This window comes from Scyliorhinus torazame, chromosome 6 (genome assembly GCF_047496885.1).
Source record: "Scyliorhinus torazame isolate Kashiwa2021f chromosome 6, sScyTor2.1, whole genome shotgun sequence".
Lineage (NCBI taxonomy): Eukaryota > Metazoa > Chordata > Chondrichthyes > Carcharhiniformes > Scyliorhinidae > Scyliorhinus > Scyliorhinus torazame.
The window spans coordinates 150,502,214-150,529,216 of record NC_092712.1 but is presented as its reverse complement, the minus strand read 5'-3'; the positions used below and the strand labels follow the sequence as shown (position 1 = coordinate 150,529,216).

Below are 27,003 nucleotides of genomic sequence, written 5' to 3'. Positions count from 1 at the left end.
AGAGCTAATCTCCATAGGGCCCACAAGGAGAGGAAGGAGAGGAGAAAGAGGGAGAGATTGGTGGGGGAGATTTTAAGGGTGGATAGGAGGTATGCAGAGATCCCCGAGGAGGGACTACTCAAGGAGCGACAAAGCCTCCAGGCCGAGTTCGACCTGTTAACCACCAAGAAGGCAGAGGTACAGTGGAGGAAAGCGCAAGGGGTGGTGTATGAGTACGGGGAGAAGGCTAGCCGGATGTTGGCACACCAGCTTCAGAAGCGGGAGGCAGCGAGGGCGATTGGGGGAGTGAGGGATAAAGGGGGGAACACGGTGCGGAGTGCGGTGGGAATAAATGAGGTATTTAGAGACTTTTATGAGGGGCTGTATAAGTCTGAGCCCCCGACGGAGGAGGGGGAGATGCGTCGATTTTTGGATCGGCTGAGGTTCCCGAGGGCGGAGGAGGAGCAGGTGGCTGGGCTTGGGGCACCGGTAGGGCTGGAGAAGCTGACTAAGGGGCTGGGGAGTATGCAGGCGGGGAAGGCACCGGGGCCAAATGGGTTCCCGGTGGAACTTTACTGGAAGTACATGGATCTGCTGGGCCCTCTATGAGTGAGGACTTTCAATGAGGCGAGGGAGGGGGTGCCCTACCCCCGACGATGTCCAGGGTGCTGATCTCGCTGATCTTGAAGCGGGACAAGGACCCATTACAGTGTGGGTCGTATAGGCCAATCTCGCTCCTCAACGTGGATGCGAAGCTGTTAGCGAAGGTGTTGGCTACCAGAATTGAGGACTGTGTCCCGGGGTTGATTCACGAGGACCAGGCGGGTTTTGTGAAGGGAAGGCAGCTGAATACCAATGTGCGGAGGCTCCTTAACGTAATCATGATGCCTGCAGTGAGGGGGAAACAGAGATAGTGGCGGCGATGGACGCGGAGAAGGCCTTCGATAGGGTGGAGTGGGGGTACCTTTGGGAAGTGTTGAGGAGGTTTGGGTTCGGGGAGGGGTTCATTAGATGGGTTAGGCTACTTTACGAAGCCCCGGTGGCAAGTGTGGCCACGAATCGGAGGAGGTCGGAATACTTTTGGCTGTACCGGGGGACGAGGCAGGGGTGCCCCCTATCCCCCTTGCTATTTGCGTTGGCAATTGAGCCTTTGGCTATGGCTCTAAGGGAGTCCAGGAACTGGAGGGGGCTGGTCCGGGGGGGGGGAGAGAGGAACAACGGGTATCATTGCATGCCGATGACCTGTTACTGTATGTGGCGGCCCCAGTGGGGGGGATGCCGGAGGTGATGCGGATCCTCAGGGAGTTTGGGGACTTTTCCGGGTATAAGCTCAACGTGGGGAAGAGTGAGCTCTTCGTGGTACACCCGGGGGACCAGGGGAGGGGGATAGACGAGCTTCCATTGAAGAGGGCGGAAAGGAGTTTTCGGTACCTGGTGATCCAGGTGGCCAGGAGCTGGGGGGCCCTACACAAGCTCAACTTTACGCGACTGGTGGAGCAGGAGTTTAAAAGGTGGGACATGCTGCCACTACTATCCCTGGTGGGTAGGGTGCAGTCGGTGAAAATGACGGTGCTCCCGAGGTTCCTTTTTGTATTCCAGTGCCTCCCCATCCTGATCCCCAAGGCCTTTTTTAAGCGGGTCAGCAGGAGCATCATGGGATTTGTGTGGGCGAAAAAGACCCCGAGGGTGAGAAGGGTGTTTCTGGAGCGGAGTAGGGACAGAGGAGGGTTAGAGTTACCTAACCTGTGTGGGTACTGCTGGGATGCCAATGTGACGATGATACGCAAGTAGCTAATGGAGGGGTATGGGGCGGCGTGGAAGAGGCTGGAGATGGCGTACTTTGTGTTTTCTACTGTGTTTATTATGGCTTAATGGGGGGTTTGTATATTGGGGGAATTCGTGATGTAGTGGTTAGATGTTTATTTATGTGTTCTTTGTTTTTCTTTTTTCAAAAAAATTTGAATAAAAATATATTTTTTAAAAAAGGGATGCCAAGAGACAATACCAGACTAAGCTAGAATCACAGACTAATGGCAGATTCTCGTCGGTTGTGGCAAGGCTTAAACAATATAACGGGCTACAAAGCAAAGCTGAGTAGAATCTCTGGCAACAGAGTTCCCCTCCCCGATGAACTCAAATGCATTCTATGCTCGTTCTGAGCGGAAAGCCAACAAACCGTTGTCAATTGCCCCGACACACCCATACCTACTGTCACAACATCAGAAGTCAGATTGGCCTTCTTAGAAGTAAACCCATGGAAAGCAACGTGCCCTGACGGAGTCCCTGGTCGTGGAGTCAGATCCTGCGTGGACCAACTGGCGGCTGTGTTCAGGGACATCTTGAACCTCTCCCTACTCCATTCCAGGTTTCCACCTGATTCAAGAAGACCACCATCATACCGGTGCCAAAGAAGAAACAAGCAATGTGACTCAACAACTATCATCCAGTGGCCTTGGCATCTATCATTATGAAGTGCTGAGAGAGGTTGGTCATGAGACACATCAACTCCATGAATGCCTTGATCCGCTGCAATTCGTATACCGCCACAACCGGTCCACAGCAGACGCCATCTCCCTGTCCCTATATGCATCCCTGAAGCATCTCGACAACAAGAACTCGTAAGTCAGATTCCTATTCATTGACAACAGCACCTCCTTCAACACTATAATCCCAGCCAAGCTCATATCAAAACTCCAAAACCTAGGACTTGGCTCCTCGACAACTGGATCCTCGACTTCCTGACCCAGAGACCAAAATCAGTAAGGGTAAACAACAAAACCTTCCCATTGATAGTACTCAATACAGGAACCCCTTAACACTGCGTACTTATCCCCCTACTCTACTCCCTGTAGCGCACAAAGACTCCGAGAGACGAATAGAGTGAAGTCGATGAGGCTTTATTGAGCGTGACTGTTCCCCCGCAGTTCAGTAGTAGACTGCCTGCGGGGGAGGACTCCTGGTACTTATACTCCGCCTTCAGGGCGGAGCTAGAGGTCAACGTCCAACCAGGACCCGGGATCTGTCAGCCAATGACATCATGGCTTCACAGTCCCACATGACCCCTAATGCATACTACCACATTCACCCCTTGTTAAAAATGAACCCGGCGGGGTGATGCTTCGCATGGTGGTAAGGGTTTAAAAGGCTGGTCCTGGGAGGAAAACCTTCGCATGTTATTACAGTATGTACAAGGTTTTTTTTGTTTCGAACTATTTTCAGTAATCGTCAGTAAAAAAAAGACAAAATGTTCTCGTTAAAAGTCCACATATTGTAGTGTTAGATCGACGCCACGAGTCGATCGGGCGGTCTGGTCGTCCGTGTCGATCGCCTCGGCCCCGGTGGTGGTGGTGGTGCTTGTTCCGGTGTTGTCGTCTCCGGGAGCCTTACGGTTTCAGCTTGGGCTTCACTCCTGGTCGGGCCTGGGAGGAGGACCGATCCTCCTGGGAAGGGGGCGGTCGCGGGGTGCGGCGGTGGCAGGAAGGGGGTGATTGGTGTCGGGGGGGTGTGTGTGTTGCCGGCGGGCGCCAGATCTCGCAGGGAGACCGTGTCCTGTCGGCCATCGGGGTACTCCACGTAAGTGTACTGCGGGTTCGCGTGAGGGAGGTGAACCCTTTCGACCAACGGGTCCGACTTGTGCGCCCGCACATGTTTTCGGAGCAAGATGGGTCCTGGGGCCGCCAGCCAGGTCGGCAGCGACGTTCCAGAGGAGGACTTCTTGGGGAAGACAAGGAGGCGCTCATGAGGCGTTTGGTTAGTGCTAGTACAGAGAAGTGACCGGATGGAGTGGAGGGCGTCCGGGAGGACCACCTGCCACCGTGAAACTGGGAGGTCCCTGGACCGTAGGGCCAGTAGGACGGTCTTCCAGACCGTGCCGTTCTCCCTCTCTACTTGCCCGTTCCCCCGGGGATTGTAGCTGGTCGTCCTGCTCGAGGCTATACCGTTGCTGAGCAGGAACTGGCGCAGCTCGTCACTCATGAAAGAGGACCCCCTGTAGCTGTGGACGTTAGCGGGGCAACCGAACAGTGTGAATATGGTGTTCAGGGCTTAATGACTGTGGCCGCGGTCATGTCAGAGCAGGGGATGGCGAATGGGAAGCGGGAGTACTCGTCCACCACATTAAGGAAGTATATGTTGCGGTCGGTGGAGGGGAGGGGTCCTTTGAAATCCAGACTAAGGCGTTCAAAGGGGCGGGAAGCCTTAATCAGGTGCGCACCATCCGGCCTGAAAAAATGCGGTTTGCACTCTGCGCAGATGTGGCAGTTCCTTGTGATTGTACGGACCTCCTCTCAAGAGTATGGGAGGTTGCGGGACTTAACAAAGTGGTAGAACCGAGTGACCCCCGGGTGGCAGAGGTCCTCGTGGAGGGTTTGGAGGCGGTTAATTTGTGCGTTGGCACATGTGCCGCGGGATAGGGTATCGGACGGCTCGTTCAGCTTTCCGGGACGATACAAGATCACGTAGTTGAAGGTGGAGAGCTCGATCCTCCACCTTAAGATCTTGTCGTTTTTGATTTTGCCCCGCTGTGCATTATCGAACATGAAGGCTACCGACCGTTGGTCCGTGAGGAGAGTGAATCTCCTGCCGGCCAGGTAATGCCTCCAATGTCCCACCGCTTCCACTATGGCTTGGGCTTCCTTTTCCACTGAGGAGTGGCGGATTTCTGAAGCGTGGAGGGTTCGGGAGAAAAAGGCCACGGGTCTGCCCGCTTGGTTAAGGGTGGCCGCTAGAGCTACATCGGAGGCGTCGCTCTCGACCTGGAAGGGGAGGGGCTCGTCGATGGCGCGCATCGTGGCCTTTGCGATATCCGCTTTGATGCGGCTGAAGGCCTGGCAAGCCTCTGTCGACAGAGGGAAGGTCGTGGTCTGTATTAGGGGGCGGGCCTTGTCTGCGTACTGGGGGACCCACTGGGCGTAGTATGAAAACAACCCCAGGCAGCGTTTTAGGGCTTTTGAGCAGTGCAGGAGGGGAAATTCCATGAGGGCGCGCATACGGTCGGGGTCGGGGCCTATTATCCCATTGCGCACTACGTAGCCCAGGATGGCTAGCCGGTTGGTGCTAAAAACGCACTTGTCCTCGTTGTACGTGAGGTTCAAGGCTTTAGCGGTCTGGAGGAATTTTTGGAGGTTGGCGTCGTGGTCCTGCTGATCGTGGCCGCAGATGGTTACATTGTCGAGATACGGGAACGTGGCCCGTAACCCGTGTTGATCAACCATTCGGTCCATCTCTCGTTGGAAGACCGAGACCCCGTTTGTGACGCCAAATGGGACCCTTAGGAAATGGTATAATTGCCCGTCTGCCTCGAAGGCTGTGTACTTGCGGTCACTTGGGCGGATGGGGAGTTGATGGTAGGCGGACTTGAGGTCCACGGTGGAGAAGACCTTATATTGGGCAATCCGATTGACCATGTCGGATATGCGGGGGAGAGGGTACGCGTCTAGTTGTGTGTACCTGTTGATGGTCTGGCTATAGTCTATGACCATCCTTTGCTTCTCCCCTGTCTTTACTACTACCACCTGTGCTCTCCAGGGACTATTGCTGGCCTGGATTATGCCTTCCTTTAGTAGCCGCTGGACTTCGGACCGAATGAAGGTCCGGTCCTGGGCGCTGTACCGTCTGCTCCTAGTGGCGACGGGTTTGCAATCCGGGGTGAGGTTTGCAAACAAGGATGGGGGTTGCACCTTGAGGGTTGCAAGGCCGCAGATAGTGAGTGGGGGTATTGGGCCGCCGAATTTGAAGGTTAGGCTCTGTAGATTGCACTGGAAGTCGAATCCCAGTAATGTGGGGGCGCAGAGTTGGGGAAGGACGTAGAGCCTGTAGTTTTTGAACTCCCTCCCTTGCACCGTTAGGGTCACTATGCAGAAGCCTTCGATCTGTACGGAGTGGGATCCTGCGGCTAGGGAAATCTTTTGTGCGCTGGGATGGATGGTCAAAGAACAGCGTCTTACCGTGTCGGGGTGGATAAAGCTCTCCGTGCTCCCGGAGTCGACCAGGCATGGTGTCTCGTGCCCGTTTATCAGCACCGTTGTCGTCGTCGTCTGGAGCGTCTGGGGCCGTGCTTGGTCCAGCGTCATTGAAGCCAGACGTGGTTGTAATAGTTGAGTGTCTTCTTCGAACCCCGTGGAGCCGTCGACACTGGGGTCCGTTGTTGCCGTCCAAGATAGCGTCGGGGGTGAACAAGATGGCTGCCCCCATGCATCGCACATGGCGGGGGGGTCACAAGATGGCGGCGGGGGTGGACAAAATGGCCACCCCCATGCGTTGCACAGGTCTGGGGTGGTCCAAGATGGCGGCGCCCTTCCTTCCCTCTTGGTGGCCGGGACCCAAAATGGCGGCGCCTGTGGGTCGCACATGGGGCGCTGGGGGGGTTGGGGAGCGTTAGGAATGCGCAGGGCTCCCTCTTCTCTGGGGACAGCGGTGACCGGGACCCAAAGCGGTAGCGCCGGCGGGTCATACATGGGGCGCGGGGGGGGGGGGGGCGGTTGGGGAGCGTAAACGGCGTGCAGGGCTCCCTGTTCTCCGGGGAGAGCGGTGGTCGGGACCCAGAGTGGTAGCGCCGGCGGGTCATACATGGGGCGCTGGGGGAGTTGGGGAGTGTAAACGGCGTGCAGGGCTCCCTGTTCTCCCGGGACAGCGGCGACCTCGCGGGACCGGCACACAGCCGCGAAATGGCCCTTTTTCCCGCAGCTCTTACAGATCGCTGCGCGGGCCGGGCAGCGCTGCCGGGGGTGTTTCGCCTGGCCGCAGAAATAGCAGCGGGCTCCCCCGGTGCGACTTGGCGTTTGAACCGCGCAAGCCTGTGGGGTGTCCGGGAGGGGGGGGGGGGGTGGGTTTGTCGCGACGGGTGCGTACGGAGCCCAATGGGCTGCCGCGCGGTCGGGGCCGTAGGCGCGGGTATTTCGCGCTGCCACGTCTAGGGAGGCTGCTAGGGCCCGTGCCTCTGAGAGTCCTAGCGACTCTTTTTCTAGAAGTCTTTGGCCGATTTGGGAGGAGTTCATACCTGCCACAAAAGCATCACGCATTAACATGTCCGTGTGTTCATTTGCGTTCACCGGCGGGCAGCTGCAGGCCCGTCCCAAAATTAGTAGCGCGGCGTAGAATTCATCTATCGATTCTCCGGGACTTTGCCGTCTCGTTGCGAGTTGATAGCGAGCGTAGATCTGGTTAACTGGGCGAACGTAGAGACTTTCCAGCCGTCTGGAAATCCTCTGCGTCTTCGATGAGGGAGAAGATCTCCGTGCTTAACCTCGAGTGCAGGACCTGTAGTTTTTGGTCTTCTGTGACCCGGCCGGTGGCCGTTCTGAGGTAGGCCTCGAAACAAGTCTGCCAGTGCTTGAAAGCTGCTGCTGCGTTCACTGCGTGGGGGCTGATCCTCAGGCATTCCGGGATGATCCTGAGCTACATAGTCCTTTTTGTCACGCTTAATAAATTGTAGCGCACAAAGACTCCGAGAGACGAATAGAGTGAAGTCGATGAGGCTTTATTAAGCGTGACTGTTCCCCCGCAGTTCAGTAGTAGACTGCCTGCGGGGGAGGACTCCTGGTACTTATACTCCGCCTTCAGGGCGGAGCTAGAGGTCAACGTCCAACCAGGACCCGGGATCTGTCAGCCAATGACATCATGGCTTCACAGTCCCACATGACCCCTAATGCATACTACCACACTCCCTATGCACACACAACTGTGTGGCAAAATTTGGGTCCAACTCCTTCCACATGCTTGCTGATGACACGACCATCGTGGGTCGGATTTCAAACAACGATGATTCAGAGTACAGAAGGGAGGTGGAGAACCTAGTGGCGTGGTGTAACGACAACAATCTCTCCCTCAATGTCAGCAAAACTAAGGAGCTGGTCATTGACTTCAGAAAGCAAAGTATCGTACACCCTGTCTGCATCAATGGTGCCGAGGTGGAGATGCTTGACGGCTTCAAATTCCAATCTGTGCACATCACCAACAATCTGTCCTGGTCCACACACGTCGACGCTACCACCAAGAGGTCCGTTGACGCCGGTGTTTACGCCGGTGTCAACACTTAGCCGCGTTTATCAAACACAGGGTTGCGACCCGCTAGTAGGTCGCGGTCGGGTGTTGGGAAGGTCATGGAGCGATCGGCCGTGGTGTTCCCGATCGCGGGACGAAGACCCAACGACCACGATCAGCTTTTAAGAATGCCGGTCGCGGACAGTCCCCGATTGGTTGTGGCGTTTGAGGGGGCATGGCGGCGTGAGGCTGGGCTGGGTGCTGGGTGCAGCAGACGGGCTCCCACATGGGTGCACAGTGCTAAAGGCGGTGGCCCGTGCTTTGAGCTCCACTCTGTTGTTTGTCCTCTGCTGCTCGGCTCGACCCCCGTCAAGATCGGTATTTTGCGACCAGCGTTTCCGTGGTCAAGCTGTTCAACAGCCGGCACAACGTCCAATTGCACTCCCACGACGTGAAGTACTGGTGGGGAAGTGGTCATCAATCTTTGACTGGGGTGGATGCAGCTACTGGACAGTGAGAGGGAAGCCAGGCCAGGTTTGTCATTGTGACATTGTATGTGTTTGACAAATCATTTCATCTTGTTTAAAGTCATAGTTTGTAAAGTAAAAACAAGATTGAACTTTCTACATTTGTTTAAATTTCTAAAGAAATGGGAATATATTTAAAACAAAGTTTGTGTGTAAATGTAAGAATGTGCATGTTCAACTGAAATTCTTTTAATTTTAAGTAATAAAAAGTCACAAATTTGGAAACAAATCAAGTATTGGAAATATAGTTTCAAATTTAAAAAAAAGAATGCTGGCCGCGACCGGTCTTTAAATATGAACAATCGAGTCTTTCCGCCAGAGGCAGCGGCAGAGAGGTCACGCGCTCAGCACGTACACTAACGTCACGCGCCCTGTACATCCGTGTTTTGGACGCAAAATCATGGAGGCGAGATTCCTCCATTTTGTAGCTGCCAGCAAGCAAACAACAAGACTTTGTGAAGAACTGAAGATAGATTATTTTATAATAAGGAAGAGGGGCCAGAGACACAAACAGACAAGGATCTCACAATTGAATCAGCTGGAGAGAGCTTCACAGGAGAGTCCACGGCAGGACAAAGCATTGCTGGTGTCAGCTGTATCCAGAGCTCCAGAGCCTCTGGTGAAGAAACAATTAAGAAGAAACTGAAATCAGGAACAAAGCAGCATAAAGATGATTTCTCGAGGTATTGCTTTAATTGTGCAATTGCAAATCAGGATGCAAAGTCCATGTGTGTTACATGCAGGGAAGTCCTGACAAATTAAAGTTTAAAACCCTCAAATCTTCAAAGGCATTTGAAGACTAAGCATGGTGAATTTGAGGACAAAACTGTTGATTTTTTCCAAAGGATGCAGCGAGAACTTAAATCATCAGCTGAAGTCCTTTTCAGAAATGTAACATTGAATGACTAAGCAAATGAGATTAAGAGGACCAAACAGGCTCATCTGACGCATAAAAGGTAAGCAATAGTGATGCTTTGTGAAAGTTGGCGGCGTAGGTCTCTGAGGACGGTTGCCATGGGTCGCGAATGTTGGCCAGTGTGGGTCCCGAAGGTCCGCCGGTTGGTAAAAGTGGGTCCCGGGAAAAAAAAGTTTGAAAAATACTGGACTAAACTGATCTCTCCACGTGTCTTCTCTACTGAGTAGCAGTACACTCTGTATGCTTCTCCAGATGTCTATATCAAGATTTACATTGTGTATTTATCGTATATCCTACGTTTTTCATGTGTGGAACGATATGTCTGGACTGTACGCAGAACAATACTTTCACTGTACCTCAGTACACGTGACGATAAATCAAAATCTAAATATGGCCCCGAAAGGGACTTAGCTCCAATCAATTTGTAGAATCATCAACATGGTGCTGAAGAAGGAGACCAAAGGTTTCGCCAGCTCAGGACATGACCAGAACATATGTACATGGTTGGTCACGCCCCTCCCAGTCCTCCACTCCCTTAAACAGCTGTCTAATCCTACACCTCGTTAGATGCACCCTAGTATAACTGTATAAGCCCAAGTCTTGCACACAGCGTTTCACACCGCACCCCTTCCTCCAATTCTGCCCCCACTCCTCCTCCCACTCGACCCCCTCCAGCGACAGTATCCTCCTCCAGGATCATCCCGTAAATTCCCGAAGTACTCCCCTCCTCCATCCTTGCAAGCAATAGAACCCCCTCCAGCATCGACGATGGCGGAACTACTAGAAACTTTGGAAAAATCTTATTTGCAAAGTCACAAACCTGCAAATACCTAAAGGTTTCTGACTGCGAGAGCCCAAACTTCCCTGACAAAGCTCGCAAATCGCCCTTCCAAAAACAAATCTCTCATTCCTTCCACACCTTTGTCCACCCAGCCCCTAAACTTAGCATGTAATCTTGCTGGTTGGAACATTTGGTTAGCACAAATCGGCACCAACTTCGACACCGTCCCTAATTTAAAGTGCTGCCGAAACTGTCTCCATATCTTCAATGCAGCAACCACCACCGGGTTATCCGAATATTTCCCTGAACGGATGTGCGCCCGTCACCAAAGCCCGCAGCTCCGACCTCCTGTATGAACCTTCTCCACCTTTACCCAAACTGCCTCCTGATCCGCACACCAGCCCAACAACTTCTCCACATTCGCCGCCCAATAATAGTAAATCAGGCTCGGCAACGCCAAGCCCCGACTGCCAGTCCCTCTGGAGAACCATTTTACAAATCTTGCCGACCTTGCCCACCCAAATTAAGGACGCAATCAATCTCTCCATCCCCACAAAGAAAAAATGGTAGAAAAAATGGAAGACACTGGGATAGAAACAGAAACAGTGGTAGAATATTCAACTTCACCGATTGAACTCGGCCTGCCAATGGTAGAGGAAGGTTGTCCTGCCTCTGTAAATTGGCCTCAACCCAACTCACTAGGCTCGCAACGTTCAATTCACGAAGCCGGGCCCAATCCCGAGCCACCTGCACCCCATAATACCCAAAGTGAGTGCCCGCTAAATGGAACAGCAGCACCCCCAGATTACCTCCCATCCCTCATGTGATCGTATCACACTCAATTTTCTCCAATTTCAATTTATATCTTGAGAAAACCCCAAAACACTTAAACACCCCATTCTGTCCCCCACTGTGGTAACTGGATCATTGTTCTCCTCCCTCAGCAGATTTGTGAACATAGTTGAAAAATAGACATCGGGCCCTACACCCTCTCAGGCAGCCCCACGATCCTAAGGTTCTGCCATTGTGACCTATTCTCCAGGTCCTCGAGCTTCGCTCTCAGGCCCTTATTTTCTATCCTCCACCTTCAGCGGCTCTGTTTCCAACGACAGTGTTTCCTCCACCCGCTTCCACACTTCACCATGCTCCCACACCTTCTCCGACATCCTTCCAAGAGCCTCCTTTATCGGGCCAGCGTGCCCTCCACCGACTGCTTAAGAGTCTCCATCATCTCCCTCCCTTGTTGTTCAAAATGTTTGGCAAATTGCCTTCAAATTCATCCGCCATCACCTCAATAGGCGAGACCCCACCCGGCGAGCTTGCCCCTGCCATCTTCCCTCATAGTCAACTCCGCACTGTAGTCGACTCTGTCGGCAGACGAGCAGTCGCTTCTTTCTTCCTAATATTCTTTCTCTGGTTTTTGGACATCCTTTAATAACCACGTTTCAACTGGGACGAGTTTGCATATAAATTCTCCCCAACAACCGGTTGAAAAGGGCCAAAAAACAAGGTCTCCAGCGGGAGCTACCCAACGTGCAACCTTCTTCTATATGTCGCCATCGGAAGTCAAAACCTGTTCTGCTATTTAATATGAACATGGCTAATCGGATCCGTCAATGTTTTTACACCCACTATTCCCCAAACTCTTTACATTATTGTTAATCAGAAATCTATCAATCTTTGCTTTAAACATATACAATGACAGAGTTTGCACAGTCCTCTGGTTCGAGAATTCTGAAGATTCACAGTCCTCTCACAGTCTTCTGTGTAACAAAATTTCTCCTCATCTCAGTCCTAATTGCCATCCTCCTTATTTTGAAATTGTGACCCCTGGTTCGAGACTCCCCAACCAAGGGAAAGAACTACTGCATCTACTACATCTATTCCTTTAAGTATTTTGTAGGTTTCAATGAGATCCCCTCTCATTCTTCGAAATTATGGAGAATACAGGTCTAGTTTGCCCAAATTCTCTTCATAAGAGAGTCCTGCCATCATGGCGAATGTACATTGAACTCCCTCTATGGCAAAATATCCTGTCTGATGTAGGACGAAGTGCAGTGAAGGTTTACCAAACTGATTCCTGGGATGGCGGGACTGTCATATGAGGAATTACGATTATATTCATTGGAGTTTAGGAGAGTGAGAGGGGATCTCATAGAAATTTTCAAATTCTAACAGGATTAGACATGGTAGATTCAGAAAGAATGTGCCCGATGGTGGTGGTGGTTATTAAGGTATTTGTAATTTTATGATAATAACAATAACAACAACAGAAAAGAAAGCGAATCCAAATATAAACGTAGTAAATACATCATTTCCATCCCTAACAAGTCCCTCCTGCCCTTAGCGGAAAATAGCCTAACTCCCCCTCCTCTCTTTAGATTATTGCCTCTGCTGACAGTTAATTTCCCCGAAGAAGTCGATAAACGGCTGCCACCTCCGGACGAACCCTATTGTTGACCCTCTTAGGGTGAACTTGATTTTCTCAAGCCTGAGAAACCCAGCCATGTCGCGAACCCAGGTCTCTGATTTCGGGGGTTTTGAGTTCCTCCACGCTGGCAATGTCCATCTCCGGGCTACGAGGGAGGCAAAGGCCAAAACGTCAGCCTCTCTCACCCCCTGGACTCCCGGATCTTCCGACACTCCAAAGATCGCCACCTCTGGACTCGGCACCACCCGTGTTTTTAGTACTGTGGACTGGACATCTGCGAAAGCCTGCCAGAATCCCCTAAGCTTTGGGCATGCCCAAAACATATGGACATGATTTTTCTTTTATAAATTTAGGGTATCCAATTCATTTTTTCCAATTAAGAGGCAATTTAGCATGGCCAATCCACCTATCCTGCACATCTTTTGGGTTGTGGGGGCGAAACCCACGCAAACACGGGAGGAATGTGCAAACTCCACACGGACAGTGACCCAGAGCCGGGATCGAACCTGGGACCTCGGCGCCTTGAGGCAACCGTGCTAACCACTTGTGCCACCGTGCTGCCCTTTATGAACATGATTTGCTGGGCCCCGCGTACACCTCGCACACCTGTCCTCTACCCCAAAAAACCTGCTCATCCGGGCCACCGTCATGTGTGTCTGGTGGACTACCTTAAATTGTATCAGGCTAAGCCTGGCACATGATGAGGATCTGTTAACTCTGCTCAAAGCATCCGGCCACAGACCCGCCTCTATCTCTCCCCCTAGCTCATCTTCCCACTTGCCCTTTAGCTCCTCTATCTGAGTTTCCTCCGACTCCATAAGCTTTTTGTAGATGTCCGATGCCTTCCCCTCTCCCACCCCCGTTCTGGAAACTACCCTGTCCTGTATCCCCGTGGCGGTAGGAGCGGAAAGGTCGCAACCTGCCTTTGCAAGAAATCCCGCACATGCAGATACCCAAATCCATTTCCTGCTGGCAGTTCAAACTTCTCCTCTAAATTCTTCAAACAAAGGAAATCCCATCTATAACTAAATCCCCCTTCCTCTCAGTCCCTGCTCTCTGCCATCTCCGAAACCCCCCATCCAGCCTTCCCGATGCGAACCGATGGTTATTGCAAATCAGGGCCCAGACCGATGCTCCCTCCACTCTCATATGTTTCCTCCACTGCCCCCAGACTCTCAGGGCCACCACTACCACCGGGCTTGTGGAGTACCGGGCCGGCGAGAACGGCACAGGTGTCGTTATCAATGCCTCCCGACTTGTCTCCTTACACAATGCCGCCTCCACTCGCTCCCACACCGCACCCCTCCCCCACTACCCACTTCCTAATCATGGCTATATTTGCCGCCCAGTAATAGTTGCTAAAGTTCGGCAGTGCCAACCCACCCTCCTCTCGACTACGCTCCAGCAACATTTTCTTCACTCGCGGGGTTTTACCCGCCCACACAAAGCCCAAATTCACCTTGTTTAACTGTTTAAAAAAGGCCCTTTGGATAAATGTGGTGAGGCACTGAAAAACAAACAGAAATCTGGGGAAGACCGTCATTTCCACGGTCTGTACCCTCCCCGCCAGTGACAGCGGGAGCATGTCCCATCTTTGAAAGTTCTCCTTTTTTGCTCTACTAGACGGGTCAGATTTAATTTATGTCGTGACTCCCATTCCCGTGCCACCTGGATTCCCAGGTAGCGGAAGCTCCCTCCCACAGCAGCTCTCCCAGTCTCCTCTCCTGACACCTCGTCTGGATCGCGAACATCTCACTTTTCCCCCTATTCAATTTATAACCCGAAAACCGGCCACATTCCCCTAAGATCCGCATAATCTCACCCATCCCCCATAACGGGACGGAAATATACAGGAGCTGGTCGTCGGCGTAAAGCGAGACCCTGTGTTCCACCGCCCCCATCGGACCAACCCCTTCCAGTCCCTAGATACTCTTAAAGCCATCGCCAATGGCTCTATGGCCAGAGCAAACAACAGCGGGTAGAGGGGACACCCCTGCCTTGTCCCTCGATGCAGCTTAAAATAGCCTGATGTCAGCCGATTCGTTCGTACACTCACCACCGGTGCCTGGCACAACAACCAAACCCAATCAATGAAGCCCTGCCCAAATCCGAACCGTCCTAACACCTCCCACAAATAATTCCACTCCACCTGGTCAAAGGCCTTTTCAGCGTCCATCGCAACCACCACCTCCATCTCCACCCCCTCTGAGGGCATCATGATAAAATTTAAGGGCCTTCTAACATTAGCCCCCAGCTGCCTGCCCTTAACAAACCCTGTTTGGTCTTCCCCTATTACCTCAGGGACACAGTCCTGTATCCTTGAGGCCAATATTTTAGCCAACAGATTAGCATTCACATTCAAAGGGGGATTGGCCTATATGATCCACATAACTCTGGGTCCTTCTCCCGTTTCAGGATCAGTGAGATTGAGGCCTATGACATTGTTGAGGGAAGGAAATCCCGCTCCCTTGCCTCATTAAATGCTCTCACCAGCAGTGGACCCAGCACCTCCGAGAACTTCTTGTAGAATTCCACTGGATAGCCGTCCGGCCCCCGGGGCCTTACCTGACTGCATGGCCTCTAACCAGTCTACTATTTCTTCAATTCCAATCAGGGCTCCCAACCCCTCCACCAATCGTTCCTCCACCTTCGGAAACTTCAACTCACCCAGGAACTGCCTAATCCCCTCTACCCCAGCTGGGGGTTCCGACTCATATAGCCTGCTATAAAACTCCTTAAACACCCCGTTCACCCCTGCTGGGTCCAAGACCATGTTCCCACCACTGTCCTTCACTCTTCCTATCTCCCTGGCCGTCTCCCTTTTCCTCAGCTGGTGTGCAAGCATCCTGCTGGCCTTCTCTCCATACTCGTATATCACCCCCCTCGCCTTCCTCAAATGCTCCACCGCCTTCCCTGCAGATAACAGGCCAAACCCCATATGCAGCCTCTGCTGCTCCCTCAGTAACCCCGCCTCCGGGGCCTCCGAAGATCTCTTGTTCACCTGGAGTATTTCCCCAACCAACCTATCTATCTCTGCTCGCTCCACCTTTTCCTTATGGGCCTGTATCGAGATTAGCTCCCACTGCTAAACACTGCCTTCAGCGCTTCCCAAACCGTTGTTGCCGAGACTTCCCCCATGTCATTTATTTCCAGAGAGCCTGGATGGACTCTCTCGCCCGCCCGCACACCCCCTCATCGGCTAACAGTCCCACATCTAACCTCCATTGCGGGCGCAACCCTCTCTCCTTACTCACCCACAAGTCCACCCAATGTGGGGCATGGTCCGACACAGCAATCGCCGAATACTCGGTATCAACCACCCCCGCCAGTAAAGCCCTGCTGTGCGACTCTAGGTCCGGGATCTTCCCTAACACCCACCTCATAAATCCCAGTTTGGTGCGTATATATTCACAAGCACCACCAGCATCCCTTCAAGCTTCCCGCTCACCATGATGCACCTGCCCCCCCACGTCCACCACTATTCTCTCTGCCTCAAATGCCACCTGTTTGTTGATCAGGATCGCGATCCCCTAGTCTTAGAATCCAACCCTGAATGAAATACCTGGCTGGCCCACCCCTTCCTCAATCTGGTCTGATCTATTACCTTCAGGTGTGTCTCCTGTAAAATTGCCACGTCCGCCTTCAATCCCCTCAGATGTGCGAAAATTCGAGCCCCCTTAACCGGCCCATTCAACCCTCTAATGTTCCAGGTGATCAGCCTAGTCGGGAGGCTTCATGTGACAGCCCCCCCCCCCCCCCCCCCCCACACCCCACCCCCACTCCGCCGATCAGCCATCACCCTTCTTCGGCCAGCCTCCAGCTCGCGTTTCTCGCCTCCGTGGGCCCGCCCTTGGGCATCCACCGTCCTCGACCTCCCATTTGTCTCCCAGCAACAGTTCTTCCCCTATCAGCAGAGCAGCTCCCCCCACCCCCACCCCCTATCAGCAGCACCACAATCCCAACCCCCCTTAACAAACTTACCACCTGCTCACCCCCCACTGCGCTTCCCTGAGCTAGCCTGCCCATCTAGCCTGCTAACCCCCGCCCATGGTGCCAGATATCCTATCCCCTATTGTTCTCCCTCCCTCTCCCCTGCTCGCACATACATATTCAAAACATCACAGTGCCCAATAAACACACAGTAGAAAAGATCCCCACCCTCCATCCACTGCAACAAAGTTAACTCACAGATCTGAGCAACGGCCCAAAAACTTGTTAGAAAGGGCACTGCATATACAATTCAAAACTAAAATAACTTTAACAGAATCAATACCGCAATACTCCCCCCCCCCCCCCCCCCCCCCCCCCCCCCCCCCCCCCCCCCCCCCCCCCCCCCAAGGTTCAATTCCCTCAAATCCCTGCCAGCCTTTTGTCTTTGATAAAGTCCATCGCTTCGTCCGGCGATTAAAAGTAAAGTTCCTGGCCCTCATAAATGATCCACAGACGTGCTGGGTATAACATCCCAAACTTCACCCCCTTCTTGAAGAGGGTTGACTTTACCCTATTGAATCCGGCTTGTCTTTTGGCCATTTCCGCGCCCAGGTCCAGGTAGATGTGCAGCTCCCAGTTCTCCCACTTGCAGCTCTGTGTCTGCTTGGCCCACTGCAAAATCTGTTCCTTGTCCAGGAACGGCGCATTCACACCACCATCGCCCTCGGCGGTTCTTTCACTTGCGGTTTCCTCACAAGCGCTCTATGCACTCTGTCCACTTCCAAGGGTTGAGTAAATGCCCCATCTCCCATCAACTTTTCCAGCATACTTGCCACATATGCCCTTGCGTCCCATCCCTCACTGCCCTCCGGGAGGCCGACGATCCTCAAATTCTGTCTCCGGGACCTGTTCTCCAGGTCCTCCACCTTCTCCTGCAGCCTTTTTTGGTGGTCCCTCATCAGCCCCACCTCTGCCTCCAACGCGGTTAAATGGTCCTCTTGCTCGGACACCTTCTCCTCCATCTTCTGAATCGCCAGTACACGGGCTTCCAGCACCTGTTCCACCCAATCAATCGTTGCCTTAAATCGGGTCTAGCCCTTCTTTCTTTGGCTTGGTGAAGTGCTCCTGAATGAACTCCACCAGCTGTACCGTTGACCACTGTGCCATCAAACCAGGATCCTGCACCTCCGCCATGCTTTCCCGTGCTGCCAGTTCTACAGTCACCTTCGTTACTCGAGAAATTCTTCTTACACGACCACTTCTGGTCCACGGCTCCATATACTGGTGGGGGATTTCTCCTCACTGTTTCACTCTCCACCGATTTTTCTCATAAAATTCCGAAAACAATCGGGAGAAAAGGTCCAAAAGGTCCGTCATGAGTGGGAGCTCCCAGACGCGAAACCTCCTACTCCATGGCCGCCACCGGAAGTCTCCATCAACCTTCCTAAATAGCTTGCTGCAGCTGCATGATAGCCTTCAGTGACTCAAGTAAACTTGAATGTTGGCTGAAGGAAGGCAGTTACAAGGCACAGCATTCTTCCACAAATTAAGTTTATGTTCCAATCCAGCCTAATGCTGTAGGAATGAGTTTCTAAGTAATTAGATAGATAGGCAGTAACATAACCTTTGCCTGTAACAATAGGGCCAAGATTTTGTAATTATCACAATTGCAAAACTGAGAGTGCTTGCCATCAGTACTCAACTGAAACTGATAGCAACTTTGGAAATCCACACACACATTACAACAACATGAAAATCCAAAGTTTCTGTCAGTGATTCTATGATTTTCCAAAGGGTGCACTTTTGAGGCTTTTCCCCAAAGTGCAATCCCGAAGCAATCAGTGAATTAACAAGCATTCACCTTCACACTGACAGTCTCACTCATAAGAGTTATATGGTGAATTTATGATATACTAAGTTCATAATTATTGGCAAACACTCACTGGTTTCTGATAGCCACTTGTATTTTCAGCCACTTGTATTTTCAGAATTTCAAATTTCTCAATTATGATTAAAAAAGCATTTTTTGAGATAAAAGATCTTTAAAGTTTATTTATAGATACTTTATCTTACTCCAATCAATCATTTAGTGCACTCTGAAATTTAAATTTAAAGTGAAAGATAATACAATGCTTTTAATTTTCTGGTTTGCTGTCTATGAGATGAATGTGATTGGCTGTTAACCCTCATGATATCACTGTTGTTGGATGCCTTGAAATCCTGTCTCAATGCCAGACTTTATAACAGTTCGTGGGAAAGTGATCACCAGATCCTTGCGACAGCTTTCTTTGAGGTCAGCGGCAAAGGTAATTGCTTCGCCACTGCCTGCAAAATCAAACCCAATATTGGTTTAGGTACATTGAACCAACTACCTTATGAACATCTTGCTCAAACTTTACAGAAAAAGAATCAATGTCTCAATGGCGCTGAGATTGGGTTAAGATAAATTTATAGGCCGGGATTCTCCGGTATCCAGCGGGCAGGCTGTACGCGCCAAAGAGTGGCGTGAACCACTCCGGCGTCGGGCCGCCTGGAAGGTGCGGAATCCTCCGCGCCTTCGGGGGTTAGGCCGGCGCTGGAGTGGTTGGCTCCACGCCAACCGGCGGCAAAGGGCCTCCGCCGGCCGGCGCGAGTTGGCGCATGCGCAGGAGTGCCAGCGTACTCCCAGAACCGCTGCCGTGATTCCTGCGCATGCGCAGGGGGTTTCTTCGCCGCACCGGCCATGGCGGAGCTTTACATAGGCCGGCGCGGAGGGAAAGAGTGCCCCCACAGCACAGGCCCGCCTGCAGATCGATGGGCCCCGATCGCCGGATTACCCCCCCCCCCCCCCCCACCCCTCGAGGACGCCCCAGGCCGCCCTCAGAGCCAGGTCCCGCCAGTACAGACGTGGTCTAATCTACGCTGGCGGGGCTGACCGAAAACGGGCGGCCGCTCGGCCCATCAGGGACCGGAGAATCGCCGGGGGGGGGGGGGGGAGGCCACTGCCAACATCCCCCAACAGGCGCGGCGCAATCCCCGCCCCCCGCCAAAAAACCGGCGCCGGAGAATTCGGCAGCCGGCGTCGGAGCGGGATTCACGCCGCCCCCCGACGATTCTCCGGCCCGGCGGGGGGTCGGAGAATCCCGCCCATGAAGTTTTAAGCTGAACCTACGTGGAGTCTGGAGCACTGAATACTAGCTGCAAAATATATCAATTAATGAGGGAAATGGTCCATTCTGGGAAATGGAACATCTCACTTCATTGGATAATAACATTTTCATATTAATATTTAAAGAATCAAAAATCTGAAATTTAGGTTTTATAAAGACTAATATTTCTCATCGAGAAGATTACAGTCTAACAATATTTTACTTTGTATAATGAATTTCAAAAGTTCAAAGATAAAACAATGGAATTAACAATGATACTCACCCAGAAATATCAGAATAAATAGCTGTATCCACAAAGTAGGTTGGCAGCAGATGGCAAACTAGGAGGAGGATGGCCATAACGTTCTCTCCTTGTGTCAACCAGAGGTCTATCACTGCTGGCATGGCTGCCCAATAAGTTCCCAGAAATGGGACAGCTCCAAGGGTGGCTGCTAGAGCTGAAAAAAAAGAACAAACTGTACTACAAGGCTTTTAAGTCGCTACCTAAACAAATTCTCACCTTTAGGTTAGTCGTTACATTTGGTTTGCAGTAGCCAACCGTTTTCCCTCAAAGCCATGTTCTTTACAAGAAAGCTAAAACACAACTTGGGCTTTACCTTCAGCTTGGCCGAAAGCATGATTTCCCAACCTTTTCAAGAGACAAGTGAATAACTGGCTATCACACTGAAATTTGGAGCCAGTTGAATTTCTACCTAACAGATGCCTAGCATAATGACATAAATGCTATGCCCATATTAACCATTTTCCATCATTCTTGAACATGGGCATGGCATTTGTATTATTCAGGTTGCCAAGGGACATACCATCAATTTCAGTTTCCAAACTAGGGTTCAGCTGTTTTCAATATTGGCATCAAGTGCAGATTTTTAGAGACACGTCAATTCAGATTTAAAGGAAGTCCTCTGGATAATTTTTCATCTTTTCTAGGTTGGGATCCCACTCATAAAATATCTCCTAATTAACAGAAATTAAATGAGCAATATAACCTAGTGTACCTATGATATTGGACTAGTAACTAATATTACCACAAAGCTGCATAGCCCACACAACAACCTGAAAGGGGATCATGCATGCTTTATTCTGTGATATATAAAGCATGCACGGTGGTGGCAAAAAATTTAAAACGACCCACATACTGAAAATGAACAAGCCATGAAACAGCTCATTTTTAAAGGGAAAGTTGCTGGGAATCTAAAAATTATGAACTCAAGTTTCACTGTGGAAAGTTGTGAAATTAAATTCAGTCACAAAATAGCAACATAGAAAGAGGCCATTCAGCCCATTATGTCTGCACAAGCTGGGGGATAAATAATTAGCCACCCTTTCTAATCCCACCTTCCGGCAACTGGTGCATAGTCTTACAGGTTACAAGTGTAGATCCAGGTGACTTGAATTGAGGGTTTCTGCCTCAACCACAAATCTGAGCAGCAAATTGGAAACACCTACCGCCAACCACCTTCTGGTTGAAAAGATTTTCCTGATATCCCCTCCAATACTTTGACAAATCACATCCCCAATAATGGTGACATTATTAAATGAGTCTTCAATTAATACTAAAGCTTGAGAAACACTGAAAGGTGCCATACTACTCCACCTTATGATTTTGCTTTGATAGTTTTTAAAGCAACTGGCAAATGTCCAGAACAAGAATGACAAACGTTTATGGCTGAATTACAATACAAGTAGTAATCAGTATTTGAAAGCATAGTTTACACATGCAAAATAAATACAACCAGTAATTACCTGAAGGAATGAAGACAATATTGATTCCAAATATAGTGTGAGTCAACCAGTGTAAAGTCCATAGAAAGCAGCCATCTTGAGGGAAGCATCAAATACTCCACTGGTGAAGATACAAATACATTGCATGTCATGAATTTTATATATGGCATTGTAAATAAATAAAATAAATAAATAATCTTTATTAGTGTCACAAGTAGGCTTACATTAACACTGCAATGAAGTTGCTGTGAAAATGACCTCGTCGCCACATTCCGGCACCTGTTCGGGTACACTGAGGGAGAATTCAGAATGTCCAATTCACCTAACAAGCACGTCTTTTGGGACTTGTGGGAGGAAACCGGAGCACCCGAAGGAAACCCATGCAGACATGGGGAGAATGTGCAGGCTCCGCACAGACAGTGACCCAAGCCAGGATTTGATTCCGGGTCCTGGTGTTGTGAAACAACAGTGCGAACCACTATGCTACCAGGCCGCCCATTACTTGTGTGTTAATATCTATAATTGATGCCACACATGAGCCGCTGTGGTAAAACATCTGAAAAACTGAAAGCTGTACGACATTTTTAAACCATTTTTCCAAAACAACTATACCATACAAAAAGATTCAAATCACCAAATAGAAATTAAAATTTTTCCTAGTAGTTGACCATCACAAATAAGTTTTTTCCGGTTAAGTCACCACCAGAGGAACGGAGTTGGATGGAGCCACAGCCAAAAATGGCTTCTGTAACTATCCAGTCAGTCAATTGTCAAGTAATATTTAACTACTGACAGCTCTTTTTCACATCTATTTACCTCATCTTCAAATTTTCTTTTGGTTCCTATCTATGACCTTCAACTGCTGGTAAATTTACTGATTGCATGCTTTAGATGTGCACAATCCACTAAAACTATCCAACATAGTTGAAATTTCTTGATTTGAAGTCTCACAGTAAGGGGCACATGAAGGTCAACTTTGGAATCCCTCAGCAGTTTTATTTGCACGTATATTAGTTAACTTTCCAGGCGACAGTGAATGGACCTTGACCGCTTCCCATGCAAAACTGCATCCTTCATACAAAACTAAATATTGAAGAAGCTGGAGTGATGTTGTGATTTAGTTTTCCTTCATTATTTGTGATAAATGTACTGCTCAGTTAAATTAATTTTAATTTTCATTAAAATTACAAGTTTCATCACAAAACAAGATAAAACTGCAAGGGGAAAAGTATATTTGTATATTATAAAAATTCTTCTTTGTGAATTCTACGGTGTAGGAATTTGAAAAATGAACGTTGAAAATAATAGTGATAAAAATGCATTAGCCAATAGAAGAAAAGTAAAGTTCATCTACTATAGGCGACACAAGTAACAGAACAAAGAATTAGGGACTCAAGGATGGAGAGAACTAAAAAAAGGCCCCCCCAAAAATCCCACAAATGTCCCTTTGCTAAATCCCAGATATAAAGTAAAGGGATGGAAAAGATTCTACAGTCGATCTGATCACTCAAAAATTAATAGGCCTTCAATCATTTTCGCCTTCAAATAATTGACTCCTACTTTGGAATATGTTTTCATACAATCTGGCTCCACTGTCTCTCCAGTTGTTATATTTTGTTCCATTTGGTCATCAATAGTTCTATAAAATTGTTAGGATCTAGATTCCAGACGGCCCGTCCTTTATTCCAGGCACCGTGACCATAGTGCAATCTCATTGAACCACCTATGTTTTAATCATGTTACAGAGCCTGATTTTCCTTTAGGAGTGGAAGAGATAATATTCTGAGATATTTTTTAAAAGGAAGATTGCAAAAGTTCAGAATACCAGTGTGGCCAGCATGGTGGCAGAGAGATTAGCACTACTGCCTCAGCGCCAAGGACCCTTGTTCAGTTTGGGCCTTGAGTGACTGACTATCTGTGTGGAGTTTGCACATTCTCCCCGTCTGCATGGGCTTCCTCCAGGCGCTCTGGTTTCCTCCAAACAGTCCAAAGATGTGCAAGTTAGGGTAATTGGCTAAATTGCCTCTTAGTGTCCAAAGATATGCAGGTTAGGTTGGTTTACAGCGATAGGCGATGAATGGGCATAGCAAGAGTGCTCTTTCGGAGGGTCGGTGCAGACTCGATAGGCCGAATGGCTTCCTTCTGCACTGTTGGGATTCTGTGGATAAAGATAATGATAACATTCTGAAATGGGGACTTCCAGTGACGGCCATGGAGTGAGTTGTTGCACATGGCAGCTCCAGCTCAGAGGTGTTGGTTTTGCCTTTTCACCCGTGTTTTGGATAGATTCGGCAGAAAAATGGAGTGGAGTGAGTAGGGGAAGAAGTTCTCCCCTAGATTGGCATGATTGCTGGCTGTCAGACCCAGCAGAAGACAGTGCGGGACCTCGCCTAGGAGTTGGAGGAGACTTGTGGCGCACCACCAATTATGAAAATAGTGGAGGGGGAAGGGCTGGGGCGGTGGGAAAGCCTCAGATGGACCAATTAATGAGCTTTATCAGGGAGGAATTTCGGCAGCAGAGGAAGGAAATGCATAGTAACTGGTCGAAGGCGATTGAGGAAGCAGTGGAAAATTGCCTTGAAGCACAAGGGGCGACAATCCAGGAGGTGGAAAAGGTGGTGTCCAACCAGAGTGACAGGATTGGGTCTTTGGAGACGTAGGTGGGGCTCCTGGGGGAATCCATGCAAGTCGCTGCGGTCGAAGGTGGAGGAACAGAACAGGTCCAGACGACAGAACTTGTGGATTGTGGGTCCTGCCGGAGGGTGTGGAGGGAACGAGCGGCACAAAGTACATTTCGAGAATGTTGGCCAGATTGGTGGAGGAGAAGGTGTTGGGCAAAGCCCCAGAGGTGGACCAGGCCCATAGTTCCTTGAGACAGAAGCCGAGAACAGAGGAGCTGCCGCAGGTGGTGTTTTTGCAGATACACACGTTTTTGGACAAGGAGAAGATCCTGATGTGGACCAGGGCGAAGCAAATCTGTGAATGGGAGGGCTATCGAATCTGGATCTACCAGGACATTGGCACAGAGCTGGCAAAAAGGCGAGTGGGTTTCAACAAGGCCAAGGCGGTGCTGTACAGACGTCAGATCGGTTCAGACTCTGGGTAATTCACGACGGCCTGGGAATACTGCCGGAGGAGGAAAATGACTTTATCGGGGACCATAAGCTGGGGGAGTGCTGAGGGCTGGTATGGGATGGAGGAGTTAAGTCTGTGAAAGTTGGTACTTGCTGTTATTCTGGGTTGCCAATGGGGACGGGGGGGAATTTTTAGAAGTTTTAAATTTGTAAGCAGGGTAATCGATTCCCCACTTGTTTTTTGGGAGGATGCTTTTTGAGTATTTTGGTGTTTTTACGTGAAGGGGTGTGTTTGATTGGGACTTTGTGTTGTGTTGACGGTTTTGATGGTTTTTAGGGAGGCTGGGGGCCTGTTGCGTAGGCTAAGGTGAGGTTGGGGGAAGTGTATAAGAGGGCCTTCGTACAGGAGTCGCCACACTAGCAAGCAATGTTAGTGAACGTGAGTGAGGTGGAGGAGGAGGCCGTGAGTGAGGTGGAGGAGGGGGGGGGCGGGTGGAATGCAACATGGCAGGTATGGAGGATGAACGTAGTCATGGGCGGGGTGGGTGGCCATCTTGGATGGGCCCTGGTTCAGAGTGGGTTTGAGCGAGGCAGAGCCGAAGGGGAGGTAATGGCAGATGATAGAGGGGGGTGCAGGCGAAGCCTCCGGTAAGAAATGTCACATGGAATGTCCGACGGTTTAAATGGAACCGGTCAAGAGGTCATTGGTTTTTGCACACCTAAAGAGTTTGAGAGCGGAGGTGATTTTCTTGCAAGAGACACATCTCCGGTTGAAGGGCAGGTTAGGTTAAGGAAGGGGTGGGTAGGACAAGTATTTCACTCGGGGTGTGGGGGTACCTGTGGGAGGTGCTGAAAAGGTTTGGGTTTGGGGAGCGGGTTGTCAGGCGGGTTAAGTTGCTGTATGAGGTCCCAGTGGCGAGTGTAGCCACGAACAGAAGGAGGTCAGAGTATTTTCGGTTACACCGGGGGACGAGGCAGGGGTGTCCCCTGTCCCCCCTGCTCTTTGCGCTGGCGATTGAGCCCCTGGCCATGGCATTGAGGGAGTCGAGGAATTGGAGGGGACTGGTGCGGGGTGGGGAGGAACATCGGGTGTTGCTCTATGCGGACGATTTGTTTGTTATATGTGGCGGACCCGGTGGGGGAATGCCGGAGGTGATGAAGATTCTCAGGGAGTTTGGGGATTTCTCCGGGTATAAGCTCAATATGGGGAAGAGCGAGTTATTCGTTGTTCACCCAGGGGACCAGGCGAGGGGGATTGGCGAGCTCCCCACTAAAAAGGGCGGAGAGGAGTTTCAGGTACCTGGGGGTCCAGGTGGCTAGGAGTTGGGGGGGCCCTGCATAAGTTTAACTTCACAAGACTGGTGGAGCAAATGAATATGAAAATCGCTTATTGTCACAAGTAGGCTTCAAATGAAGTTACTGTGAAAAGCCCCTAGTCGCCACATTCCGGCGCCTGTTCGGGGAGGCTGTTACGGGAATCAAACCATGCTGCTGGTCTGCCTTGGTCTGCTTTCAAAGCCAGCGATTTAGCCCTGTGCTAAACAGCCCCTGGAGGAGGAGTTTAAGAGGTGTGACATGCTGCCACTCTCCCTGGCGGGTGGGGTGCAGTCAGTTAAAATGACGGTGCTCCTGAGATTTTTGTTCCTGTTCCAGTGCCTCCCCATCCTGATCCCTAAGGCCTTCTTCAGGCGGGTTAATAGGAGCATTATGGGGTTTGTGTGGGCGCAGAAGACCCCGAGGGTGAGAAGGGTGTTCTTGGAGCGGTGCTGGGATATGGGGGGGGGTTGGCGCTGCCTAACCTCTGTGGGTATTATGGGGCCGCCAACATGGCGATGGTGCGTAAGTGGGTGATAGAGGGGGAGGGGGTGGCATGGAAGAGGCTGGAGATGGCGTCATGTGTGGGCACGAGCCTGGAGGCGCTGGTGACGGCACCGCTGCCGCTTCCTCCAACGAGGTATACCACGAGCCCGGTGGTGGTGGCTACCCTCAAAATTTGGGGGCAATGGAGATGTCACAGGGGGGAGGTGGGGGCCTCAGTGTGGTCCCCGATACGGGGGAACCACCGGTTTGTCCCGGGGAGGATGGACGGAGGGTTCCTGAGCTGGCACAGGGCAGGTATTAGAAGGATGGAGGACCTGTTTGAGGACGGGAAGTTCGTGAGCCTGGGTGAGCTGGAGGAGAAGTTCGGGCTTCCACCGGGGAACACCTTCAGGTATATGCAGGTAAGGGCGTTTGTTCGGCGGCAGGTGGTGGAGTTCCCATGCAGCGTCCAGGACAGGGAGCTGTCAGGGGTGTGGGTTGGAGAGGGGAGGATCTCGGCAACGTGGTGATGGAGGAGGAGGTGGCCTCGGTGGAGGAGCTAAAGGGTAAGTGGGAGGAGTTGGGTGGGGAGATTGACGAGGGGACGTGGGCGGATGCCCTGGGGAGAGTGAACTCTTCCTCCTCTTGCGCGAGGCTCAGCCTCATACAATTGAAGGTGCTGCATAGGGCTCACATGACCGGGGCAAGGATAAG

General features: G+C 50.9%; 1 protein-coding gene across 1 annotated transcript in view; it reads right to left on the bottom strand.

Annotated features, from left to right (window-relative positions):
- Window positions 1–27,003, bottom strand: part of tmem245 (transmembrane protein 245) — a 246,505-nt gene that overhangs the window by 31,562 nt on the left and 187,940 nt on the right. The window contains 3 exon segments of the mRNA XM_072508900.1: window positions 19,956–20,130; window positions 21,437–21,487; window positions 21,490–21,536. Of these exon segments, the coding sequence (XP_072365001.1) occupies window positions 19,956–20,130; window positions 21,437–21,487; window positions 21,490–21,536 (273 nt within the window).